The sequence below is a fragment of the Coenobita brevimanus genome, chromosome 58 (assembly GCF_032717465.1).
Source record: "Coenobita brevimanus isolate Jiangsu-jjx chromosome 58, ASM3271746v2, whole genome shotgun sequence".
In the NCBI taxonomy this organism is placed as follows: domain Eukaryota; kingdom Metazoa; phylum Arthropoda; class Malacostraca; order Decapoda; family Coenobitidae; genus Coenobita; species Coenobita brevimanus.
In genome coordinates, this window is record NC_137011.1 from 27,121,074 (window position 1) to 27,146,370 (window position 25,297).

General features: G+C 42.2%; 1 protein-coding gene across 1 annotated transcript in view; it reads right to left on the minus strand.

The window, feature by feature from the left end:
• Positions 1–23,676, minus strand: part of LOC145402701 (glutamate receptor ionotropic, delta-2-like) — a 124,052-nt gene extending 100,376 nt beyond the window's left edge. Inside the window, exons 1-5 of the mRNA XM_080274671.1 lie at positions 23,595–23,676; positions 22,972–23,078; positions 14,228–14,350; positions 13,847–14,067; positions 13,236–13,364 (exon numbers count right to left, since the gene is read on the minus strand). Coding sequence (XP_080130797.1) covers positions 13,236–13,364; positions 13,847–14,067; positions 14,228–14,350; positions 22,972–23,078; positions 23,595–23,676 — 662 coding nt within the window. The remainder of the gene's footprint in view (positions 1–13,235; positions 13,365–13,846; positions 14,068–14,227; positions 14,351–22,971; positions 23,079–23,594) is intronic.
• Positions 23,677–25,297: the final 1,621 nt, after the last annotated feature.

Genomic DNA, 25,297 nt, shown 5'->3' on the forward strand with positions numbered 1-25,297 from the left:
AGGGTTAGATTCTACTGCCTGTGATGCCTTCGGCTATGTGAAGGAGCTGGAGAAGAAATACCCCTAGCTCAACTTCTTCAAAAGCCACCAACGTCTATACAACTTAAACCGTTGTACCAGAGAAAGTTGCATCAAGCCAGGGAGTCTTTGCCTCGTCAAAAACATCGGCGAGGATCCCTGGTTTGCTGGAATTGTGGTGCAGTACGCCATTGGATACCCCACAGAAGACAATGAAGTGTCCAAATATTACATCCGCCACTCAACCGACATAGATTATGTCGAGGGACTGAGGAGTGATACTCAAGAGAACTGCCAACGGTATTTTGCTGAGGCCCTGGGACGACTGACTTGTTTTTCTCAAGTCCTGGAAGAAGGATCTGCGAACAGTGGTGTTCTCTGTGAATACCGGTAGTTGTGTGAAGAAACTCAGCAAGAAACAAGAATTCGCCGAACATTATCTTCCACTGATTCGCAAGGTTGCTGAAGATGTGCACCAGGATGGAATAGAAGTGCTGTTAACTTCCCCCTCGGAAGACGTCCTCCAGGATGTGCGTCTGTATGCGTAATATCTCAAAATCATGAAGGAAGCCACTGTTGGGGAAGCAGAAAGTGATGAAGATGAACTGCATACAGCCACGGATCCCCCTCCCACCACCACCACCACCACCGATGCCACAGGTGAAGAGGAAGAGGAAGTGGAAGTGGAAGAGGAAGAGGAAGAAGAAGCAGAGGAGATGGAATTTGCTGAAATCAGCCAGAGAATGGACGACGTGGTGGATACAGAAGGTGAAAACGAAATGATGGAGGAGGAGGAGGACAGTAAGAACGGAAGTTGGACTGCAGTGATGATGATGATCCCCTTCCCCAGGAACGGAAGAAGAAGAAGAATACAGGTAGTGGTCATTAACTCATTGTACCCATCCCAATAAAAAAAAAAAAAAATGGACATGTATATATATTTTTACCCCTCTACGTTTAGGTCTGAAGTTATTCTAAGGTGTGAAGCACAATGGAGAGGTCTGATACTTATGTGTTTCTGAGCAGCTATGGTAACTGGGACATATTCCCTCATAACCAGAATCACTTCTTCGAAATCAAACTACTCCCCTCTCTTCATCTCGGTCCTACTAGAGATCACGAAGTTGGGTTAATAAACATTGTGTACCCATCAAAACAATATGCCTTATTAAAGATAACCCCAACAGTGGGATCACAATTTATGGTATCAAACCGAATGATAACACCAAACAAGAGTTCTTTGTTTACACGGCTAAGTCGGACCTATATCACGACAATGTGAAATTCGCCATCAGGGTCTTGAACAGAGACATATCCATTGACCTAAAGAGGGGGATGAAAAATCTTTACCAAAAATACTTCGACGAGAAGAGGCTCCTTGAATATTCTCCACGTTTTGACAGAGTTATTGTGTATCAGAAAGAGGGAATATGTGACCCACATGATATATATTGCACCATTAATCCTAGAATGCTTACGTTATTATCCTCACAGTACTGCTTTCTCCGGGAGAATTTTTTTTCGACATTTTCTTTCAGTTTAGTCTATTTTAGTCTCTGTACACTTTAGTCTCTTTGATATAATCATACACTAATTATATACCTGAAAAAAAAAAGAAAAAAAAATTAAAAAAAATGTAACACAAATGCTTTTGTTGGGTAAAAAACACTTAATCCACATTATACCTGTGAAACACCTTTTTTATCAATTTAGACTCTTTTAGATTGTTTTCACCCTTTAGTCCCTTTGATTTAATCAGAAACTAATTATACACCTGGAAAAAAAGGAAAACACAAAAATAAAAAAAAATATAACACAAATGCTTTTGTCGGGTAAAAAACACTTTAAACCCAAATATCATGGTGATAAATGCGAGATGAAACCACACCACTACCTATGTAGGTAGGGGGTAGGGTGGATTGAAGGTATAGGGAAGGACAGCTCCAAAGCTCTTATCATAACAAAATAGCAAATAAATAAATCGCCGAACAGAGAAATTAACCCGACATAAGCATTCTAGGGTTAAACTGAGGTTAGGGTACAGATTGGCAAAGTTCCTAGGCTTAAAACAAGGTGAAACATTAACAGTATTCAAGCCCTTTGACTTGAGAGTACATACACCCGAGGCCTCAACAGCAGCACCCACAACAACAGTACAGAGGGGATCGGGAGAGGGGGACGAGGCAGCAGCAGCGGAGGAACCGACAGAGGCACCTATGGCAGAGGTGGAGGTGCGACGCACCCGGAAAAGCCTTCCCTCGGAGGGGGATTCCGGGTGTAAGCCTCAGTATGCACCCGACCCGCCACTAAGACACAATTTTGCTACTGCAGTGTATGTGTATACAGATATTACTGAAAGAAGTAATTCTGGTAATCAGTTTGTAAATATTTTCGATATCTTTGCCTTACCATCCTCTGCAGTGAAAAATGATAGAGCAGTCATTTACAAGAAAGTCTCCTCACTTCACATTGAATCCATAGCCATAAAATTAACAGATGAAAATGGGGAGCCCGTTTACTTCCAAAGAGCCCAGAGCATCACATGTGTCTTGCATTTTAGATCCACATAAATACCATTATTTCTGACATATTTCATCAGTGCCGCCCCACCACCCTCAGAGTGAAGGTGCTGTTTCACCCATCCAGTGAGGAACATTTCCCCAAATTATCTGCTGAGCCCCCACGTGGGGGTTCAGTGGCCGATATTCAATATTTTAAACCCTCTTCACGGGGAACAGGGATATTCGGGCTACTGGCGGGGCTAGCTAAAAAAAGCTCTCCCCTCTGGGTTAAATCTCATACAGAATGTAGCGGATGATGTTTTAGCCAACAAAAATTTCAAGTCATCATAAAAACAATGCGGGATCAAAGCAGTACAGGAGGTGCAAGATAAAATCACGTCAGGTGCAGGTAAAAGGAAGAAAAGGGGTGAAACAGAAACCTCCTAACCGAAAGAGGGTGAAAGGAACACGAAGGAAAACGAAACAATCTCAGGGAAGAAATGCAAAGCGGAAAAAAACTGTGAAGAGGCTACACTCTCATGTATTCGACGTTATATAAGCTTCTCTGTGCAAAAAAGTGTCTCAGTGTACATCATGGCAAGTTACCCACGATGGAGGGAGCAATTCCCCAACTTGCAATATGTAGCCACTGTGGTCGGTAACTTTCCTCATGTCAACCGACATCGACAGGTCGAATCCAGCATATCTATCTATCTATCTATCTATCTATCTATTGCCAGACGCATCAATCCCGTTTGGGGTGGCCACAAACAAATCGCCTCCAAGTCGCCCTGTCCCCCGCCATTTCACTGCCAGCTCCCAACTCACACCCCCTTCTCTCATATACCTCTCCACCCCATCCCTCCATCTCATCCTCGGCCTCCCGCTCCCTCTTCCCCCCTCCACCTCACTCACATACAGTACACTCTTTTCGTAAGTCCTTCACCCTCCATCCTCTCCACATGGTCAAACCACCTCAGTGTGTTCCTCTTAACGCTTTCTATCACATCCACATCCACACCACAACGCTCCTTTATATCCTCATTCGTCAGCCTGTCTCTCCATGTGACTCCACAGGCTCCTCTTAAAATAACTCATTTCCACTGCTCTCACTATTGACTTGTGTCCTTCCAACAACGTCCAAGCTTCACTTCCATACGTTAGAGTTGGTAACACAATACTGTCATGTAGTAACTTTTTCACTTCAATGCTCACTTCCCTGTTTCTTATTGCTGCTTTCAAAGAACCAGCAACCTTTCTTCCCTGCTGTACCCTTTCAAGCACTTCACCCTCCAAACCTCCATCCTTACTCATCACACTACCCAAGTACTTAAACGTACTCACATTTCCAATTCCTCACCATCCAACCTCGCTGTACATTCACTGACTTCACCTCTCTCAAAGACCATCACTTTACTCTTCCCTACATTCACCTTTAGATTCCGTTTCTTACACACTTTCCCAAACTCATCCACCAAGCCTTGCAGCTCCCCTTCGTCTTCACTCAACAACACAGTATCATCTGCAAACAACAGTACAGGGAGTTTCCAAACACTATCCTCTCTCACCAGGGCCACTCCAATATCCACTACCCTACCTTGTACCTCTTTTATTACCCCATCTATGTACAGATTGAACAACTATGGAGACATGACACATCCCTGTTTCAACCCAACCTTCAAAGAGAAAAATTCACTTAGTTCACCATCCACACGCACTGCAGCCTTTGCACCATCGTACCTACTCTTCACAGCATTCAACAACTTCCCATCTACTCCATATATTCTTAACACTTTCCACGATCCTTGTCTATCCACCATGTCATATGCTTTCTCCAAATCCATGAAAGCCGCATACAACTTCTTTCCCTTCTCTAGAAACTTTTCCACTAAAGATCTAAGAATGAATATCTGATCTACACAACCTCTTCCCTTCCTAAAGCCTCCCTGTTCTTCTCCAACTAATTTCTTTGTTCTTTCTGTAACTCTGTCAATAAGTATCCTACCATACACTTTTCCTATTATACTAAGAAGACATATGCCCCTATGATTACCACGCACTTCTTTTTCCCCTTTTCCTTTGTACAAGGGAATAATTATACCTGACTTCCAATCCTCTGGAACTCTACCTTCCTCCCAGGCCATTTTGCACATCTTCCACATCCATTCTACTACTATCTCTCCCCCATGCTTCAGCATTTCACCAGTATATCTAATAAATATATTACCAATGTATTACCACTCAACTTACCACCGACTGGTGGAAAACTGACTGACCCTTATTTGGAGTACAGGTTACCACCCAGTCCTGATTTTACTGATATTTCAAGCTTACTGATTGAGCTCCTTTTCTCGATGACTAAGGAAGATGGAAACACGCCTGTAGACGAGAGTGATCACGTCATGTTTGCCAACGGGATTGCTAATAGAGTATTTCAAGCAGTGTAGATTTTCTTGGGAGGAACAACAGTCAAAAACCAACCGTATCATGCTGTCAAAAGCTACATTAAACTTCTTATGACAATGACCCCCGGAAAGGTTGAGAGTTTGGCCAGGGTCAGGGGTTTCCACGCAGATGGTCTGCTTTCTTCCAAAAAGAAGCTTTACCAAGAGAATCATTTCGCAGAGGCGAGTGCATGAAAAAAAGCTATCTTGGCTCAGATCAGACAGAGGGGCCTGCATGTAATGTTCCCGTTAATGGTCAATGTTTTCTCATGTGAAAATTATTTGCCCAGTAACCTGGACATGACACTCTGATTAGAACTGGCCGACAAGAAATTCCTGCTGCAGTCGCCCAAGACAGACGCTAAATTTCAGTGCCAAATAACCTCTGTCAAATTATGGGTCACGTGGGTTAAACCCCACACCACGGTTCTCCTTGCCTTAGAAAAAACATTTCCGACCAAAGGTTTTTTGGATATCCTCTTCTCTAAAATTCTGTATAAATCGTACATCTTAGGTAGAAACCAGACACATATTGTGATGGAAAATGTATCGGTGGAAGTATTATCAGAAAAGATCTATATGGTGATGATAGACCTTCAGTCATTTCAGGGCGAATGGAAGAAAAACCCTCTATATTTCCAGCACCCTGATGTCTCCGACATCAGTATTCACGTCAGTGGAATGTCTGCGTATACTATCAAGACTGAATTCCCTCATAAATATGCACAGTTATACTACACCACACTGGCCAGTTTGGGGCTCGAAAATGAAGGCTTAATAAAGTACGAGGATTTTACAGAGGGGAGGACAGTCAGTGTGTTTTCCTTCGTACCCGAACAATTACACAACACTGTCCCTGTGCAGAGAGTTGCAGACTTGAGAATCGAAGTGAGTTTGGGAGAATCGGATTCAAGCAATAACTTGATTTTACTTTTTGGTGAAACACACGGCACTATCAGAGTTAACTACAATAGGTCAGTACAGGTGGATGTGAGAGCTTAATTCTCCCCAAACAAAGTATGAATTCCCACAACATTATGCGGGTTTTGAAAAATAATCTGGGGCACGAGGTTAAGTTTTTGAGCGTATTTAGTGCTGATGAGGTGGTTAAAATGGACTCTCAAAACTACGCCAGTGACAGACCATATTTAATCATAGCTAATACTTTACCCAATGATACCTATAGTTTGGGGCATTGGGTTGTGTTTCATGTGGATACAAAAATCAAGCAATTCTATGTGTTTGATTCATATGGCTTGAACCCTTAAATGTATACACAGTATTTTAATAAATTTATTGATAAATATCCTGGGTATACACTGCACTATAACAAGAAAAGGTTACAGCACGAGAATTCCTACGTGTGTGGGTTATATGCCACGCATCAACACTGATCATGAATAAAGCCTCCATTACTTTATCAGTGACAAAATTCGTAACTGGTCATCTAAAGATTATCACTCCAATGACAGAAAAATAGTTAGACTGACTAATATCCACACGATACCTAGTTACTGTTATCGAACATTCTGGCAGCACATTACATTCCATGAGTGTCAAAAACTTTATTGTTAATGACACAGTACCGCCCCACCCCGTGTGAACTTGATCTACCGTGACATTCATCTCTCCTGCCACACACACACACACACACACACACACACACACACACACCCTACCCCGTGAGAAGATGAGCTAGTGTGTCGCTCATTAACATTCCTCCTTCCCTCCCTCCCTCCCTCCACCACCGTCCACCACCTCCACTACCACCACCACCGGCTGGGTATATAACCACGCAAGGTGCCCCATCAGCAAACACTACAGCAGTAGTGTGAAGAGGGGTTCCCCATGGCCACTGAATCAACACCCACCACGTGCGCAGGTATATTACGTGTTATTTACACATAAAAACGGTTAGACCTCAAAATAATAATAAATCCTGTGAAATACTCTTATAAATGAGTGAGAATAAAATGCAATAGTTATCAAACTGCTTGCCTGCTTGAGGGGAAAATAGCTATATTCCCACCTATCATATTTTCAGACCACCCTGCACCTGGACCATCCCGACAGATGAGGGCATCATCATCAGCTCCAGTTTTCCAATCAGGTGAGTATTACTTTATGGCTATGATTTGTACTTAAAAAAAAACATGGGTGACTAGTGCAGTGAGTTTTCATCACCTGAACCTCCTTTCCTAGACTAGGGTAGGGCAGGGCAGGCCCAGTGGGGTTGGGGCGGGGGTGAGGTGTAGCAACACCCAGACGCCTCCCCAGTTTTAACCCCTCGGAATCCTGGTTTTCTTTTAAGAAACTTGTTTTTCATTTTGATTTTTTAACGAGTTCATTACATGTAGGTTTTTTCCTTTTCTCCTACACAGGTCCCCCCACCTTATATGTGAAGACTGTCATCCCACCCCCTCCAGAAATGCCCAACAACACACATGGGGGTAATGGCACCGGCAGAAGATGCTCCTGTGCGAAGTCCAATACACACTCGGCCATCACGAACGTTCTGACGAGTTTGATGGACCTAGCGGATGTGTTATCGGGTGGTGAGTGGTTGCTGGTCACGGACTAGGGAATTCAGGTCCCCCCCACAAACGCTTCCACTGCAACACAGACACCCCCGCCATCACCTGCTCCTGGTAACCCAACTTCCCATCCTCAAACAACAACAACAATAACAACAACATCAACACCTGATTCAGCAAGACAAGGAGTGGGGCTACCCTCCACGGGGGGGGGGTTACTGAGAGGGCGGGTCAGGAGACTACAAGTACGAGGAGAGGCAGCAGCAGAAACAGCAGCAGCAGCAGCAGAAAATATGATGGGGTCATCCAGCTCCGACTTCAAGACTCCTCCCAACCCCCTGGGGGCAGCTATGAATGCCCCACCTGGGCGTGGGGGGCGAGGTAAGGGCATACGGAGGCTCAAGTCAGTTCGGGATCACATTGCCTCGGCTGGTTCAACCCCAGGTCTCACCCTTCAGCGACGGCTCAACTTCACACAAAAACAACAAAAACAACAACGCACACACCCTGAACCTTCACCTGAAACATGGGACACTGAGGCCATAGACCTCACTAACCTCACACAGACACAAAGCACATCCTCAGGGTCTTCCCACCGTTCAGATGACGATCTCAGTGAAACAGAAGCCATGAGCGTGTTTGCTGAGTCGTGGGACGTTAATGTTGAGGACCTGATGGACGGCTTCCAAAACGCAACCCAAAATCTGCTGTCGAAAATTGACCCTGCGGTGTTTCAGGATAGTCAAATCATGGACTGAATTGTGACTGACATATATCGAGGAGGGGTAGGATGGATTGTATTTCTAGTCTTTTTTGTGCCATGGAAAAAAAAAAAAAGACTGTGAGTAGTTCATTAAGTACAGCGAACTGGGTAGGTGGTAAGCAGATTTTTTTAAGTCTAGAAAGTATTTTTATATGTTAAGTGCAGAGAGTCGGGTAGGTGGTAAGTTGCTTCTTAAGGTCTAGAAAGTATTTTTTTATACCTTAAGTGCAGTGAGTTGGGTAGGTGGTAATAAGTTGCATTTTAAGGTCTAGAAAGTAATTTTTTTATATGTCTATATTCTGTTCACTTTCACTAGGCCCCAAATCACAGTCTTGATGTCTGGGGTGTAGTATTGCCTTAGGTTAACATTGGGCTACAAAACAATGCAGCAAAATGACGAAAATCAAGGCCTAGTTAAAATGAATGGACTAGAGGACGGTGTGAACTTATATCGGTACCGGTATGTGTAATTTTCTCTTGTGTGCTGGATTTGTAATTTTGATGGACCCCCCCTCCCCTTGCAGTTATGGATAATTTTGTTAGCTATTTTTAAATTAAGAGTACAGTTTACAGTTTCTTTGTACCCCACAACATTTCTTCTTACGTGGGTATAATTTTTAAAGCTAATACTGTTGTACCATAAGCACTGCGTGAGCATTTACATTAGATAATTTTTTACTACAGTATGATGCAAATCTGTAACTAATAACTTGTCCTAGAGAGCTTTAGTTTTTTTAAGATAATGTTGCTGCACCATAGTCAGTAAGTAAACCTTTATGTTATATAGTTTTTTAATTCAGTAAGATGCAGATTTTTTTGCTTCCTAGCTAGGTACAATTTTTTCACTTAAGTATGTTGTTCTGTAACAAATAGGTGAACAGTTATGTTAGGTCACACTAATTAATGATACATTAAATAATAAACTAACTACAAAATCCAATGGGGTTTTCTTTCCTTTGTGTGTCTTTTTGTGGGCGCGTGTGGGGTAAGAATTACTTCCTGGGGCTTTGTGTAGAGAGGGAAGGGAGGGAGAAAAAAGACTGGGGTGGAAAAAAAAAGGACCCTGGGAGGTAAGGAGGGGTATCTTTCTCTCTCTCACTCTATGTGTGTGAGGGCGTAGCAGGATCACTGCAACAAAGGTGGTTTTGTGTAGAAAGGGGAGGGAGGGAGAAAAAATGACTGGGAGATGGGGAGGGGAGGGTATCATTCTCTCTCTATGTGTGAGTGTGTGTGTGTGTGTGTGTGTGTGTGTGTGTGTGTGTGTGAGGGGGTAGCAGGATCCCTCCTGCATCGAAGGTTATACAACTTGCTTTTTGTGTGTGTGTGTGAGGGGGGGAGGGCGGCGGAAAGCTTGCATCTAATGTTACATAACCCATATGTGCTCTCTCTCTCTCTCTCTCTCTCTCTCTCTCTCTGTTACCACGACTGAGGTAGGTAGGTTGGGTGGTTGGACGGCGCGGGGCGGTCGGGGCAAGGAGTAAAGGTTCGGGCAGTGTGGGGCAGACAGGGAACTGTTACAGGGAGGGGAGTGGGGTCTCTCTCTCTCTCTCTCTCTCTCTCTCTCTCCACAATTAAGGTGTCAGACTGGCTGGCTGGCTGGTTGGTTGAAGTTTATAATAATAACTCCATACATAACCCATTAAAAAACCATACATGACATTTTGAAATGGAACAAATATGTTACGAGGACCACACCTGATTTTTTGTACCAATAGGGATAAACATGCTCTGGGTTCAAACACCCGGGAAGTTAACACCATCTCTCTCTACAAACTGAACCTCTGTTTTACCAAGTGGGCGGGGGGAATCCAATAACATGTATCAAGCTGTATTTACTAAACATGATGCAATAACTGGGGAAGGAGGAGGAGGGATGATGCAACAATACCTTGGGGATGGGGGGGGGGGAGCTACGTGTACAAACACGAAGTAACATGTTCTTTCAACCTGGGATTACCAAACATGATGCAATAACTGGGGATGGGGGGGATGATGCAACAATACCTTGGGGAGGGGTGGGGAGCTACGTGTACAAACACGAAGTAACATGTTCTTTCAACCTAGGATTACCAAACATGATGGAATAACCGGGGATGGGGGGGATGATGCAACAATACTTCGGGGGAGGGAGGGCGACGTGTTCAAACACGATATAACATGTTCTTGGTGGGGTGGGGGGATGCAACAATACCTTGGGGGGGGGGAGCTACGTGTACAAACACGAAGTAACATGTTCTTTCAACCTAGGATGACCAAACATAATGCAATAACTTGGGAAGGGGGGAAGGGGGGATATGTTCCGGATGTGGGTACCCTATGACCTTCAAGGTCATGTCAAGGTCATTGGATATAAAAAGGTCAATGACCTCAATGGTCCCTAACACCTGCTGCCTCATCACCTGCCATGCACCTTTGTACCCAATGTACCCTAGAGGTCAAAGGTCAAGGTCATCAGGTCTGAGTCACAGGTGTACCCAACGTACCCAATGTATCCTAAAGGTCAAAGGTAAAGGTCATCAGGTCTGAGGCACAGGTGTACCCAACGTACCCAATGTATCCTAAAGGTCAAAGGTAAAGGTCACCAGATTTGAGACACCTGTGTACCCAACGTACCCAATGTATCCTAAAGGTCAAAGGTCAAGGTCATTAGGTTTGAGGCAATTTTTACCCTACTGATTGTATTTCATTGTACACAGAAGTGGTTCCGTCATGAAACGGAATTTGGTTACCAGACAGTGGGAAAAGCAGTGTCAGGAAGTATGTGATGTGTTGGCAAGAGAGTGCACAAAACTGAGTTGGAAAAGTATTTTATAATGAACCATAAAGGTGTAATTGCTCGTTGGAAGAGCAAATTTCACTGATCTACCAGAAGACCCCGCCTACATGTAAAAAAATCCCGCTAATACCAATACACCAGTCCTGTATGAAACAGCCCTAGCATGTACTCAGTATTGACTGTGTGTGTTAGTGCCGAAGTGGTGACATGTGGAGGTGTGTAGGAGGACTACTGGGCCTCTGGATAGGTGCTGAAGCCTATGCCCAGAGTCGGACACATTAAAAAAAAAAAAAAGTGGCACTACAGCACAAGGTGAATGGAAGGTATGTCATGTTTTCACGTGATTCACTTTCGTCGTCTCTGAGGGGCAATTTACGGCAAATGTACAGAACATTCTCGGTCATATCGCTTCTGTGGAAGGCAGCAATGATAGTTGGCCATAGAAAAAAAAAATGGAGTTTTACGTCACACTGTTGAAAGAGAGCCTGAAATTATGAATATTCGTGTGTGTGTGTGTGTGTGTGTGTGTGTGTGTGTGTGTGTGTGTGTGTGTGTGTGTGTGTGAGGTAGATCAATTGTTACTTTTTGGCGATTAAGATTTCTGATACCACGTGTGAACATAAACTTGCAAAAGTAGTAGTATTTTGTGTGTTACGTTGCCAGGTAAAGAGTGAGCTGTTTACCTGGAGCCCAGAAGAAATACAGGCAAGTTGGTAAAAGTGTTGTTTAGTGCTGCTCTGGGTGTTTAGGTGCTGACTTTGAGAGCGTACAACCAAACTAGTGCAACATGACCTCCCTAAGACATACGGCACCTCAGGTATTGACAGGTTAGTGTCTATAAAGTACTTGATTTTCTCCTTTGTCTATGCCAAAAAAAAAAAAAAAAAAAAGCCTTGAAAATACAACTTTCATCTCATATGAAATCCCTTTGTTCACACCGCGAACTTTCATTTCTTCCCAATTACAATACTTTATTTGGGGTTTGCGTTTTGAGTATTATCCTTACTTAATATACATATCGGGATAATAGCAATGAATTTTATAGAGGCTATGAGAGCCTGCCTTGAAAAGTGCCTGAGAGCATTGCTGAGCTGGGCGAGAAACGCCTCATCAGCTGTTCTCAGTGACTTTTTGTATTTTTTTTCCTCTGGTTCTAACCGTGATATCTTCATCCAGATGCTTTATTCTCTATATAAAGACTGGTATAATACAGTTCTACAATAAAAATAAACACTTTTCAACATACTGTAGGTTAAACCCACTACGAATATATAGCAATAAATATAAACGATCCTGCATGCAACTTTCATAAATCTCCTAAAGTTTACTCAGCTCTAAGGCTACTACTTTGTTAGGCTCCTATATATTGCTTTCTTTCCAGCCATACCAAATAAAAAAAATAATTAGTGGCGGTCCAGAGAAGACCTGAAGTGAACCATTAGTGCCTCGGCTTTCCGAGAGAGAAACGTGTCATCTACCATTCTTGGTTACTTTGTATAATAATTTATGTCTCGGGTTCTAACTGATCTCTATGTAAAGACTGGTACTGTACGATTCTGCGATGAAATTCAACACTTTTCAATATTCTATAGGTTAAAACTCCCTATGAAAAGCATATGTGTAAACATTTGCCTGCTACTTAGATTTCCTTAATTTTTATGTTTTTTTTTCAGCGCTGAGATTATTGGTTTTATGAAATTCCAGGTTGTTGAATAAGACTCCTAGAGACATCTTTCCATTCATGCCATTTGTTTTTAATTCGTCAGTTACCGAAGTGACCTACCCTCCAATTTTCAGTTATAGTAATCAAAATGTTTTTTATTGAACGCCCTATTCAAATTTGGATGTGTTCTTGAAGAAACTCAGCATTTTATACGTTTGAAAACCTAGCTTTCTTAACGAAACTGCTACATCTACGCGCCAATAACACTCGGAAAAAGTTACTAGGCGTGATTTCCTCTTTAGCGCGTGTGTGACTCAGCTAGATTTATGAAGTATCCTAAATATGATAAAAACGTGGGTGAGGCCTTATGGGTAAAGGCATACATTCTTCACCTTCTCATGTCATAACAAACCACCGATTGTGTTGCCTGCACAAATTTCAGTCATTTTAATAGATTAGTTTGACTCTCAGTACAGTCAAACTAATATGCGCTTCACAATTATACAATAATAGGATATATAATAAAAATGTATTACCTGGAAAATTTGTCAAAATATAATGGGGTTGAGGATTTCATGGCAAATCCTTTGCCAGGTGACCAGGTGGCTACAGTCACTGGCTGTGTTCCTGGCTGACTATAGGGCAGCTCAGTGTAAATTTTTACCCTGAAATGAGTAGATATTGAGATTATCGTTCCCAGCAGTCCGGAAATTACTCTGGAATAATGCAAACCTAATGAAAAACACAGTAAGCATGTATCACGGATTCACAGACATGATCAGACACAATGATATACAGTACTCAGATAAGTTCATATGCATTTTTGTCTGTATTTAAATGCATTGTTTATAAATGCAGTCTACACATTTCTAAACTAATCACTTCTTGAGGAATTGCATCAAACGTGTTGCTAAGCTAATTATTCAACGTTTCCTTGGTAAACTGCGTTATTTCATGAAGGATGCTTACTGTAAAAGGAACATTCTATTTGTTACTGATCCTTCAATAAATTTTTAAAAAAAGAGAAAACGATGTAAAGAATAACCACAAGATTTGTTATCTTCACATAATTTATTTAATCCAGGTTATTGATATGCTTCTTGCGGGACTACGATCCTAAGAGTACCATAGCATAATTAGCTCTAACCTGAGTGATGGATCGTAAGTAAACTGAAGCAGCATGGAGTTGGTCATGGTAAGTGTGTTGTGGATATGCTGCAGGCGATGGAGTGGGAGGCGGGTGAGGACAAGAAGCTTCGTCGACCACACCAGGAGGCGGCCCTCCAAGGAGGACCTGGCAAAGGCTGCAAAGAACACTGGATCATCGCTCACTACCACCACCATCACGGACCATGACACCTGCCGTAGCTGGGAAGTCACCAGGTACTATTTAGTTCACTGACCTGCGCAGCTCAGTTGTAACGTAAGTGACCTACCTCCGTCAGGAGCAATATAACTGAGACCCATTTTCCCATAGCTGTAATGTGAGTGACCTATCTGTCTCAGCAATAACAGGAGAGTGACATACCTTGCGAGCTTGGTCAACCACCCAGGAGAGCTGTGCCTGCGTCGCGTTGGCATCCTGAGTATTCCCTCTCTTTCTGAACATACCCACACCCCACGGTGCTGCAATCTCAGCCACATGATCAAGCTGCAAACATATTTTTAGAGCATCCAGGATAATGTAGAAGGCAAAAAACAAGTGATATAGAAGTGATGGCAAAGGGTTTGAAATTAGTGCTGTGTGGTCGGAAAATGAATATTACACATTAAATATAAAACCGAACAGCTAGCTAACAATGGAAGAGCTGTCTAAAGAATGGCTAGCATCTTCTTCATTGTGTATGAATGACGATGATTGAATATGAATGTAGATACCACTACACTGACGACTGTTGTGAATGGGGGGATCGGGATGGCTTGTGCTAGATAAGGAAAGATCTGAAATAATGAAAAACGTTCATTTCTATATTGATACAGAAGAGATGGGAGTGTGAAAAAAAAAAAGGGAATTCTAATTTAAGAAATCTAGTCGAGTCTGACACAGAAATAAAAATTGTAAGGACTGCATGCGAGTGTGTTCAGGTTCACAATGCTTTATTGGATACAAGACACTGTATGGCGTTAGTATGAAATGTCAAGATTGAGAACGTGGATATAAATTTGCTAGGGGCTATGTATAGTTTGTTTAACGTATAATTAGAAATAATGGAGATCGTGAAAGATTTTGATTATGGGGGTCTTTGATGAAAAGTTAGAAAGGTGAAACTGTTATTTTCCACCAGAACAAATCCGGTATCCGTAGTTGTACTCATATGATTTGCCCATACACTTTTTCTTTCATCTGGGAGTAGCAATTGGACGGTGTACCATTGCCAGGCACGAGAACTTTACACTCCTTGCGAAAACTACCGTACTGTTGAAAGTGCAATATCAGTTCTTCACTTTTGGCGATATGTATGTAATGCTGTGAATACTGATCTTATTACTTACATCTTTCTGTCCATTACTTGCCAGTCAGACTTTGTGATGAAATTCCTTTCTCTCTTATGGCTGACTGACTGTTTTGGCGGTTTCCATACATGCCGTGTTTCAGTGGATGCAGTTGTAGCAGTGAACCTCTAATATATTCACAGTGTGTGTGTGTGTGTGTGTGTGTGTGTATGTGTGTGTGTGTGTGTGTGTGAGAGAGAGAGAGAGAGAGAGAGAGCAGTGTATCATTGCACTCCTAATTACATTTTGTGGTTAGTGACGTGAGATATGTGTCACGGGGTTTTTAATATCACGATATTTTAAAATAATTGCTGCTTAAATATTTAAATTGATATTAATATTCAATAATATTAAAGAGCAGGGACAATGATTTTCTTGCTAAATCGTGCAACGATTCTCTAAGAACGAGAATTTAAAAACTTTCTCAACAGTACACAGCAGAGACTAATTACTCACAATTGCTGAATTACTGTACTGTTAGCCTCTGGAGAAAGTTACTTCACCCCTGACAATAAATAACTAATACTAATAATAATATCAGGCTCTTGCTGATGCTTTAACTCCTATCTGGCACAACGGATTTTAAGTTAATACAACAAGACTGGTCTAAGTACCAGTTATGAAGGCAAAGGTTTATGCAAGCTAGGAGCTATATGGAAAATAAGCTTAATTTGGAGAAATGAAACAAGATTTTACTTTACATTAAGCTCAAGAAAAAGAACTGTTAAATTTATTGATTACAAAAAATAAATTTAACGTTACAATTCAAATCAAATTAATGAGACGCACTCACTCACTCACACAAAAGCTAAATACTTACGCCTAGGAAAAAACACCTTAACTAAACTCTTAAAACTAGGATTATACAAAAAGGAAATACCGGTCGATGAATGCTATGTATCACCCGGGGGTGGGAGGACTGGATTAACTGTCTCAGTGGAGCTTGTGTGCTAGCGACCTCTCACACTTCTGGAGCACAGGACCCTCCTCCGTCACAACACACTCGACTGCCTTCAAAATACATTGTATGGGCAGGACGCACAAGCCACCGGAAGAAGGCGTGGCTAACGGTTCAGGCAAGCAGAGGCGAACGATAAAGAAACAATTGTATCGCTCAGTAGAGCACTTAGTGACGTGCATTAAATTGGTCACTTTTGAAAGTGACGAATGTTTTGAAAAGTATACTCCGAAATGGAGAGAGAAACGGTTAACTGAGCGATACACAGTGAGTTTTCCACTAATAGTTCGTGGCTTCTCACAAAAGGAAAATGTCGCGAATTGATTCGTGACATTACGCCCCTACAAAATTAAATTTTTTCCTTATGGGAAAATATTTGTGGATATATAAATATATATATATATATATGTACACATCCTAACTCAGTCACACAAGATTCACACTGTGGTGTGTGTGCTATCCTGCTACAGGAGAAAGTCACAGTCGCCAGTGAGCGAAAAAACCTCGTATTTACGTTAATAGAAGCAAGCTTGAGGGAAAAACTCCGTGACGACGGTGAAAATCCTGTACTCAGGTCAAACTGAGCGAAAAGTTGCTACATTTACACTGACAACTAATTGTTGTGTAGTGTGATGTATGTAATACACGGTGTAGGTGTGACAGTTGTAGTGTAGCTGTACCTACGTGTAAAATGACACAGTAAATAATATGGCGACGACGAAGGCAGAGGAGAAGAGGCGGCAGCGTGCGGCAGACGATCAGCTGCCCCTCACAGCAAAACTGCTACACCCATTGCTGAACCTGCAAAACCAATTGAGGTGGAGCATCAAAAGTGTCAATGAGACAAAATTTTATTATGTTACAATTACTCTCTGCCTAGCAGTCAGTGCTACGACGTACATTCGAGGTTGCTATTAATTATAGCACACAATTATGGTCGGCAAGTTGAGAATCCCTGTGCAAACTCGGGTCTTCCATAGCCTCGAACTGCACACGGGTCCTCAACCTGTGCCTTAACCTACAGTACTTTTATTAATATCGGGGAGCTAAGAATCCTTGTGCAAACTCGGGTCTTCCATAGCCTCAAGTCGCCTCTGCGGAATTCTCACTTCTCCCTTAACCTACAGTACTTATATTAGTATCGGGGAGCTGAGAATCCTTGCGCAAACTTGGGTCTTCCATAGCCTCAAGTCGCCTCTGCGGAGTTCTCTCTCTAACTTCCCCCTTAACCTACAGTACTTCTATTAGTATCGGGGAGCTGAGAATCCTTGTGCAAACTCGGGTCTTCCATAGCCTCGAGTCACCTCTGTGGAGTTCTCACTTCCCCCTTAACCTACAGTACTTATATTAGTATTGGGAAGCTGAGAATCCTTGTGCAAACTTGGGTCTTCCATAGCCTCAAGTCGCCTCTCAACTTCCCTCTTAACTTACGGTACATAATATGTATGTACAGGCCCTGGACATACTGTGTCCTGTGGGGCCAATGGGCGAGACGTCAGGTCTGCACCCACTTCACCACTACCCTGTCTCTCAACTGACTCGGAGATTACAGGTGTGGTTACGAATGGCACAGGAAGGACATGTCCCTGATTAGTGGTGTTACTTTGACACGCACTGCAGGAACGGACAAAACTATTTATGTCCCGTCCCATCCCTGGCCAGAAAAAGTCAGCTCGGATACGGCCCTGGGTCTTCCTTTTGCCCATGTGACCTCCTGAGGCTGAACAATGACCCCATTGTAACACTGCTAGGCGGTACTTGGCGGGAACGACAAACTGCAGTCGAACCTCGCCCTCGGGTGTTCGTGGCTCACGGTAGAGCCGTCCTTGTTTACGAAGGAACTTGGCTCGACCTCCCCGTCAATACTTAATCACTCGACCCTTTTGTTTGTTCCGCACGGCAGCAAGTGTCGGGTCAGAATGTTGTTCTTGTACAACAAGTTGACTACACATCAGATCTTGCGGCGATTCAATGATCACTGGGGTGACACAGTCTGGAGCCTCAGTCATGGCTCGTGTTACCGCAGCAGCCGAAGTCTGAGTAGCGTCATCGGAGCAACTATCCTTGACTCCATTAATATTTCCAATGATGAGTTCAAATAAAGGTTCTGGCATGACAACTGCAAGTGTCGTACCAGTATAAAATGGAGATGCCACCTGGATACATGCCTCAGGGAACAATCTCACTGATCCATCAATAAGGCTTGCATGGATCTGTCGACCTGTATACTGCTCAGGCCGAACTAAACTCTGCTTGACAGAGCAACCTGAGGAACCATTGTCTCTCAGGACCTTCACAGGAATGCCTCCCACAAACCCTGGCTGTACAAGGAAGATACTGTCACCTGTGGGAGGGCCTGTGGAGGAAGCAGCTAGCCACTCATGAGGCTGCTGAACTGATGCGGCGAACATTGTGCCTTGAGGGTTATATTGGGAAGATGGAACATTGGCCATCTGTGGAGGGGGGTTCACTGTCACTGTGGGACTAGTGAACTGTGGGGAAGTACCCACACTGGTAGGGACGTGACCACCGTGCTGCTGCTGAGGAATGAAGGCTGCATTCGCTTCCTGCCTCTTTTGAGCTGGTGGTGAAAAAGTTTGTCCCGACCGTCGGTTGCGTAGCTGATACTGCTGCTGGTTAGGGTACTTGTTGTACCTCTTCCACTCAAGTTTCTGAGTGTTTTGCCCCTGGTCCTTCCACCGCGGTTTTGGACCTTGGCCATTATTCTGAGAATGGCCTTGTTGCTGGGGTTCAGTCTGAGACGGCTTCCCAGACTTGGCAGTATCTTTTCTGCTCCAGGTGTTTTGCTTACGAGTTTGATACCCGTGTGCAGTAAAGAATGCGTCAGCCTTCTCTGCCATTTGGCTGGCATCTTTCACCTGGCAGATCTTAAGCTGTGCTATGAGCTCAGCAGGCCACGACCTCTCTAGCTGTGTACGCAGCATAAGGTCAATTATCCCCTCACGCATGGAAGGAGTTTCATCTTTCTCCATCCACTCATTTAAGTAAGCTGTGAGACGATCAAGGAACTGAACAGCTGTCTCCTTGTCTTGGAGACGAGCTCGCATGAACTGAACTTTGGCGTCGTCTACTGTGAGACCATACGTCTTAATGAGTGCAGCTTTCATCATCTCATATGTGAGATTGTCTCCACGAATTCTGTGGAGAATATCGAGGGCAGGGCCCTAAAATAAACTAAGAAATTGGATCCGCCTAGCTGCCTCATCCAGTTGATACATGTCTGCCATGTCCTCAAAACGAGCTATGTACGGCTCGATTCGCTCGCTTTCCTTATATGAAGGAAGCTTGATGCGTGGGGTCACCAGGACATGTGCAGGAAGAACGCTCGTGGAGCTTGGACCAACTGCACCAGATGTGTCTGAAGCCAAGGAATCTCGCTTGAGCTTCAGCACTTCAAGTTCATGTTTTTCTCGTGCCTCACGTTCGGCACGTTCATATTCACGTTGTTCCCGCACGTGTTCTAAGTCGAGCTCGCGTTGTTTCTGCTCGTGTTCACGCTGTTGTAGCTCTTTTTCTAACTCGAGCTCGCGTTGTTTCTGCTCGTGTTCGCGCTCCTTTTCGCGTTACTCACGCTGTTCTCGCTCGTATTCGCGCTCCTTTTCGCGTTCCTCAAGCTGTTCTCGCTCGTATTCGCGCTGTTCTCGCTCGTGTTCGCGTTGGATTCTACGCTCTTCACGAGCATCTTTCTCACGTTCTTGCTCGTAATTGAACCGTGAGAGAACGTAACTCTGTATTTTCTCTGGGTCAGTGAGACCCATATCTTTGGCTTCCTGTACATAAGCACTGGCTGCCATGGCGCTAATTTATTAAGCAAACGAATGCTAATAACACAAATAAAGAATACAGACACAAGCTAGTGGTGACCAGTCTTATCTAGTTAACTGGCAAAGAATAAATAAAAAATGTAAATGACTGGGAAGACTCAATAATAAACACAATGGGTACGGCGACTTCCCAGGAGCGAATAAAATCGTCTGGCGTTACCAAGAATAAACTAGAGTTAAGTACTCTAGGGATTAATAAAGCAAAAATTCACTTGCTAAATTAACGGTAAACACCAGTAAACTTGTGCCTATAAACTTTAATTATAAATACCTAGATATGAATGAGTGAGCACTATCTCGTGAATAGCTTTAGAGCTAGGAGTTAATATCCTGGAATGAGGTCGCCAATTGTCACGGGGTTTTTATAATATCACGGTATTTTTAAAAATAATTGCTGCTTAAATATTTAAATTGATATTAATATTCAATAATATTAAAGAGCAGGGACAATGATTGTCTTGCTAAATCGTGCAACGATTCTCTAAGAACGAGAATTTAAAAACTTTCTCAACAGTACACAGCAGAGACTAATTACTCACAATTGCTGAATTACTGTACTGTTAGCCTCTGGAGAAAGTTACTTCACCCCTGACAATTAATAACTAATACTAATAATAGTATCAGGCTCTTGCTGATGTTTTAACTCCTATCTGGCACAACGGATTTTAAGTTAATACAACAAGACTGGTCTAAGTACCAGTTATGAAGGCAAACGTTTATGCAAGCTAGGAGCTATATGGAAAATAAGCTTAATTTGGAGAAATGAAACAAGATTTTACTTTACATTAAGCTCAAGAAAAAGAACTGTTAAATTTATTGATTACAAAAAATAAATTTAATGTTACAATTCAAATCAAATTAATGAGACGCACTCACTCACTCACACAAAAGCTAAATACTTACGCCTAGGAAAAAACACCTTAACTAAACTCTTAAAACTAGGATTATACAAAAAGGAAATACCGGTCGATGAATGTTATGTATCACCCGGGGGTGGGAGGACTGGATTAACTGTCTCAGTGGAGCTTGTGTGCTAGCGACCTCTCACACTTCTGGAGCACAGGACCCTCCTCCGTCACAACAAACACTCGACTGCCTTCAAAATACATTGTATGGGCAGGACGCACAAGCCACCGGAAGAAGGCGTGGCTAACGGTTTAGGCAAGCAGAGGCGAACGATAAAGAAACAATTGTATCGCTCAGTAGAGCACTTAGTGACGTGCATTAAATCGGTCACTTTTGAAAGTGACGAATGTTTTGAAAAGTATACTCCGAAATGGAGAGAGAAACGGTTAACTGAGCGATACACAGTGAGTTTTCCACTAATAGTTCGTGGCTTCTCACAAAAGGGAAATGTCGCGAATTGATTCGTGACAATATGGAAGAACTCGAAATAATTGAAAATCCTTCACTCTTAAGCTTAGACTCCCAAACATCAACTCATATAGAACTGCATACCCATTAGGGGCATGTGTCATGGAGAAGTTCATTTATTACCCGTCCCCGCCCAGGAGAGTCACGGGGACGGGTATTGTTTTCGCTTAGTTTGTCTGTTTTTGTCTTTCTGTCTGTCTGTCTGTTAACAACTTTACTCCAAAACTACTGGTGCGTTTTTGACTAATATTACAGGGATGATGGGCTATGACTTTCTGGCCACCTGATTAAATTTTGGGCCAAATTGGGCCATGGAACTGGCTGCAGGCTTTAAAAAAAAAAAAAAAAAAAAAGGGTAAAAAATCGTTTTGTTTTGTTTTTTCGCCATAACTCCTTTCAAATTCGTCATATCGACATGAAACCAAAACCTAAATGTGCATCTTTCAAATCTGCATCCTATAACATGCCTCATTACATCAGCGGGATCACCCCCTAGTTAGTGGCAGGGGGGTCATTGTCAGGTGGGCTGGGCCTAAAATTTCAAAGGGGCATCAAATCGTCAATTTTCCCCCGATTTATTCCAAACCTGATATGTGACATCTTTGACTAGATATCCTGTTGCATTTATGCGTCAGCACTAAAATGACTGCCGAGGACGAATTTGCTGTGTCTTGACAACTCTTCTTGTTCTCCTTTTTTTCCTATCGTCATATTCATTTTTGGGGGGATCAGTTACTGTATTTAACAATGAACAAAAATCAGTAACTTATTTCTGTATATTTATTGCATCATTCTTCTCAGCGCGGCTGTATTAACTGACAATGTACTACTTACAGGCAAGCAGTTCCGTTACACTTTTCTTTGACTGGTTGGACGGAACATGTTTGGCTTACATGGATATAACTTCCTGCACAGGCAAACATCTCGGATGACAACTCCACCCACTGACGCATGCGCTCAGTGGAAATAATGAAGATGCTGGCCATTCGGGCCAATACAAAAACACCTTTATTTATAAACATTTATGCATATATGACTTATTTTGTCTTCTGCAGCCGTGTATCAACACAATGGGATGGCACAGGGATGATACTTGCAACTCTACAAATCTTTGCATTTGTTGGGTTCTTGGCCAGGCCTAATGTCACCTGTCCTGGTACTGCAACAAGCACCGAAAGACTCATTTTTCTTCAGCTAATTACTTTTACATCTAATTACTGTATTGTTGCATTCATTTGCTTATTCCCCTTTGACCTATTGTGTGAAGCTATTGAACTACTCTACATTATCAAGCTGTTATAAATCACTACAGTAATGAAATATTTTCATTGTGTCAGTTTGGGTTGTTATCTTAGTCATCAGTGCTGCAATAAAGTTTATTCATTCACATGGCTAGAGTCCTTTATTGCACATGACTGGATTTATTTGAAAAATAAAAATAAAAAAGTGTTTTCATTGCTATTTTTAACCAGCATTAGTATTATATTGCTGTGCAGTCTTAATGTTCGGTACTTATTAACCCCATAACCTTTGTGGATATTTTAGATTCGTAACAATCTTTCTAGAGGGTATTATTGTTTCACCTTGTTATCATAACCTTACCAGTGAACATTTGTCAGTGATGAGAATAACAAAGTCCCCATGCTGTGGAGCAGCTTCAAGGATGTCGTTCAGTAAATCCACAATTGCTGCTGCCCTAACATCCTCACCTGTATTGAAATGTTAACCTCGTGAATGCGGTGATTTCTTTAAAAGCTTAAGTATGGTCTCACCCGAAGATTTTTTTTTTTTTTTCAGCATAAGGGAGTGTTTTCGAACTGGAGGGATTGCAGTACTAGAAATGAATAAAGGCATTTATTTGATCGATCATCAGGAGATTAAAAAAAACAAGTATGGATAGTAATGAGGTATATTCCTTTGGAAATTCAGTTGATAACTAATGAAACAGTTGTTGAAAGTCTGTAATTATTAGACAGTCATCTCACTGTATTATATCATTTTCAATACAATGGTGTATTTTTTCTTTAGTTTATGTTTGGTATAGATAATAAAGTGTTTTTCAATTTAGGGGATTTTTTTGTTTCAAAATTGAGGGTTTACATGTAGCCCTGAATATTTCCTTAACAAGCATGGATATATCTTAAGCTAAATAAAAATTTACAATAGCATGAATAGAACGCAAAAATGTATCGTCATATTAACAGAGATAAGACCTGCTTACTCACCAACAGTAGGAGTATAGGCCGCAACACCAAGGCAGAAGTTGACGGAGAGAAGGATGAGGGCCAGAGTGGTGGCTGCATCCATCATATCTGATGAAGGACATTTCTTTTATAATTTATTGTCGTATTCTCGTTGCAATGAGAGTGCCAACTCCTTGGAGATTTGTTTTTTACCTTACACTTCATTCTCTTGTTTTTAGTGTTTTAAGATGATTTTTTCCCTTCTTAGAGAGAGACATCTAGACTGTGAAGGGATGAATGAAAACTGTTTTTAGTCACGTCACAACAAACGGTCTTCCCAGGCAGCAAAAGGAGAAGAAAGGAAAGAAAGGAAACAAAAGAAAAGATGAAGCAAGAAAGAAAGGCACTAAGAAAGAAAGAAAGAAAAAAAGGAAGAAAGAAAGAAAGATTGAGCAATCAGAAAAAAGTAATCGAATTCAAGAATTAAGATACTGTACTGTATTTTGCCAAAATGATAAAAGAAAAATATCTTTGACAAAGTTATTACTATTTTTTCAGAGTTTTTAGTATGTCATAATCTCCAAGTCTCTAGTCGGGCCGCATACTGTGTTTCAGGCTAAATAAATAACCATGATAAATTCAGAGCATGTAAATAATCTATCAATCTATCTATTGCCAGACGCCTTAATCCCATACGGGGTGGCCACAAACAAATCGCCTTCACGTCGCCATGTCCCTTGCCATTTCATTACCCTGCTCCCAGCTCACACACTCCTCTCTCATATACCTCTCCACTCCATCCCTCCCTCTCATCCTTGGCCTCCCCCTCCCTCGCTCTCCCTCCACCTCACTCACACTCTCCTCGACAGTCTCTCACTCTCCATTTTACTTGTTAATCACAACTCACATTATTCAACAACCACACAAACTTTCACCCGCATTAAATATTCCGTAGCTATCGAAACAATTTACACTCAGATTTCTCCCAAAACTTACACATTCATCAATCTCCAAGAATTATGAAATGAAAACAACACCACTGGCTCTTTCACGACTTTTCTTTGTTTACATTATGTTTTTCTTGTTAATTTCTGGGGCTAGTTTGGTTTTCTTTGTTGAAGCATTTTTTTTTTTTTAGTGTGTATTTCTTTAGGGGCTTGTATCAGCAGCATAGGAATCTCGCCACTGTAATCGTTTCGGCTATGGAATTTCTCAATTAGTCACTAATATATATCAGCTTGGAACCCCACAGCTGATCACCAGTTTATTATATATCAGCTGAGTCGTGACCTCACAGTTCCAAGCAAGATTATAACGTTGTTCCTGGTTAAGTCACCTCCGGCTGACACACTCTACCAAAACGTCTTCTCACACACTGGATATGGTGGGAATCGGTGTAGAATCCTGTTGAAGGAATGTAGAGGTAGCGTGTGTAGGTGAAGAGAAATAGAGTAGATTAAATCTCTGTTTATTGGCTACAGAAAGATACAACTGCGACACACAGAGAGCTCAGAGTTTATACGTCCCTCTCGTTCTAGTGATACGTGCTTTTTGCTGTTAGCTGCCTTTCCCCACTGGGGAGTGGCACTGGAATCAGCATAAAATAGAGGTGCCAAACCCCACAGACAACTGGGATTTATACATGAATAGAAGCATTATATCTATACCATGTACACTATACACCTCAATAAAGTAGTATTGATTACATTAAAGTATACCAACAAGGTAAATATTTCCCTCAAGAC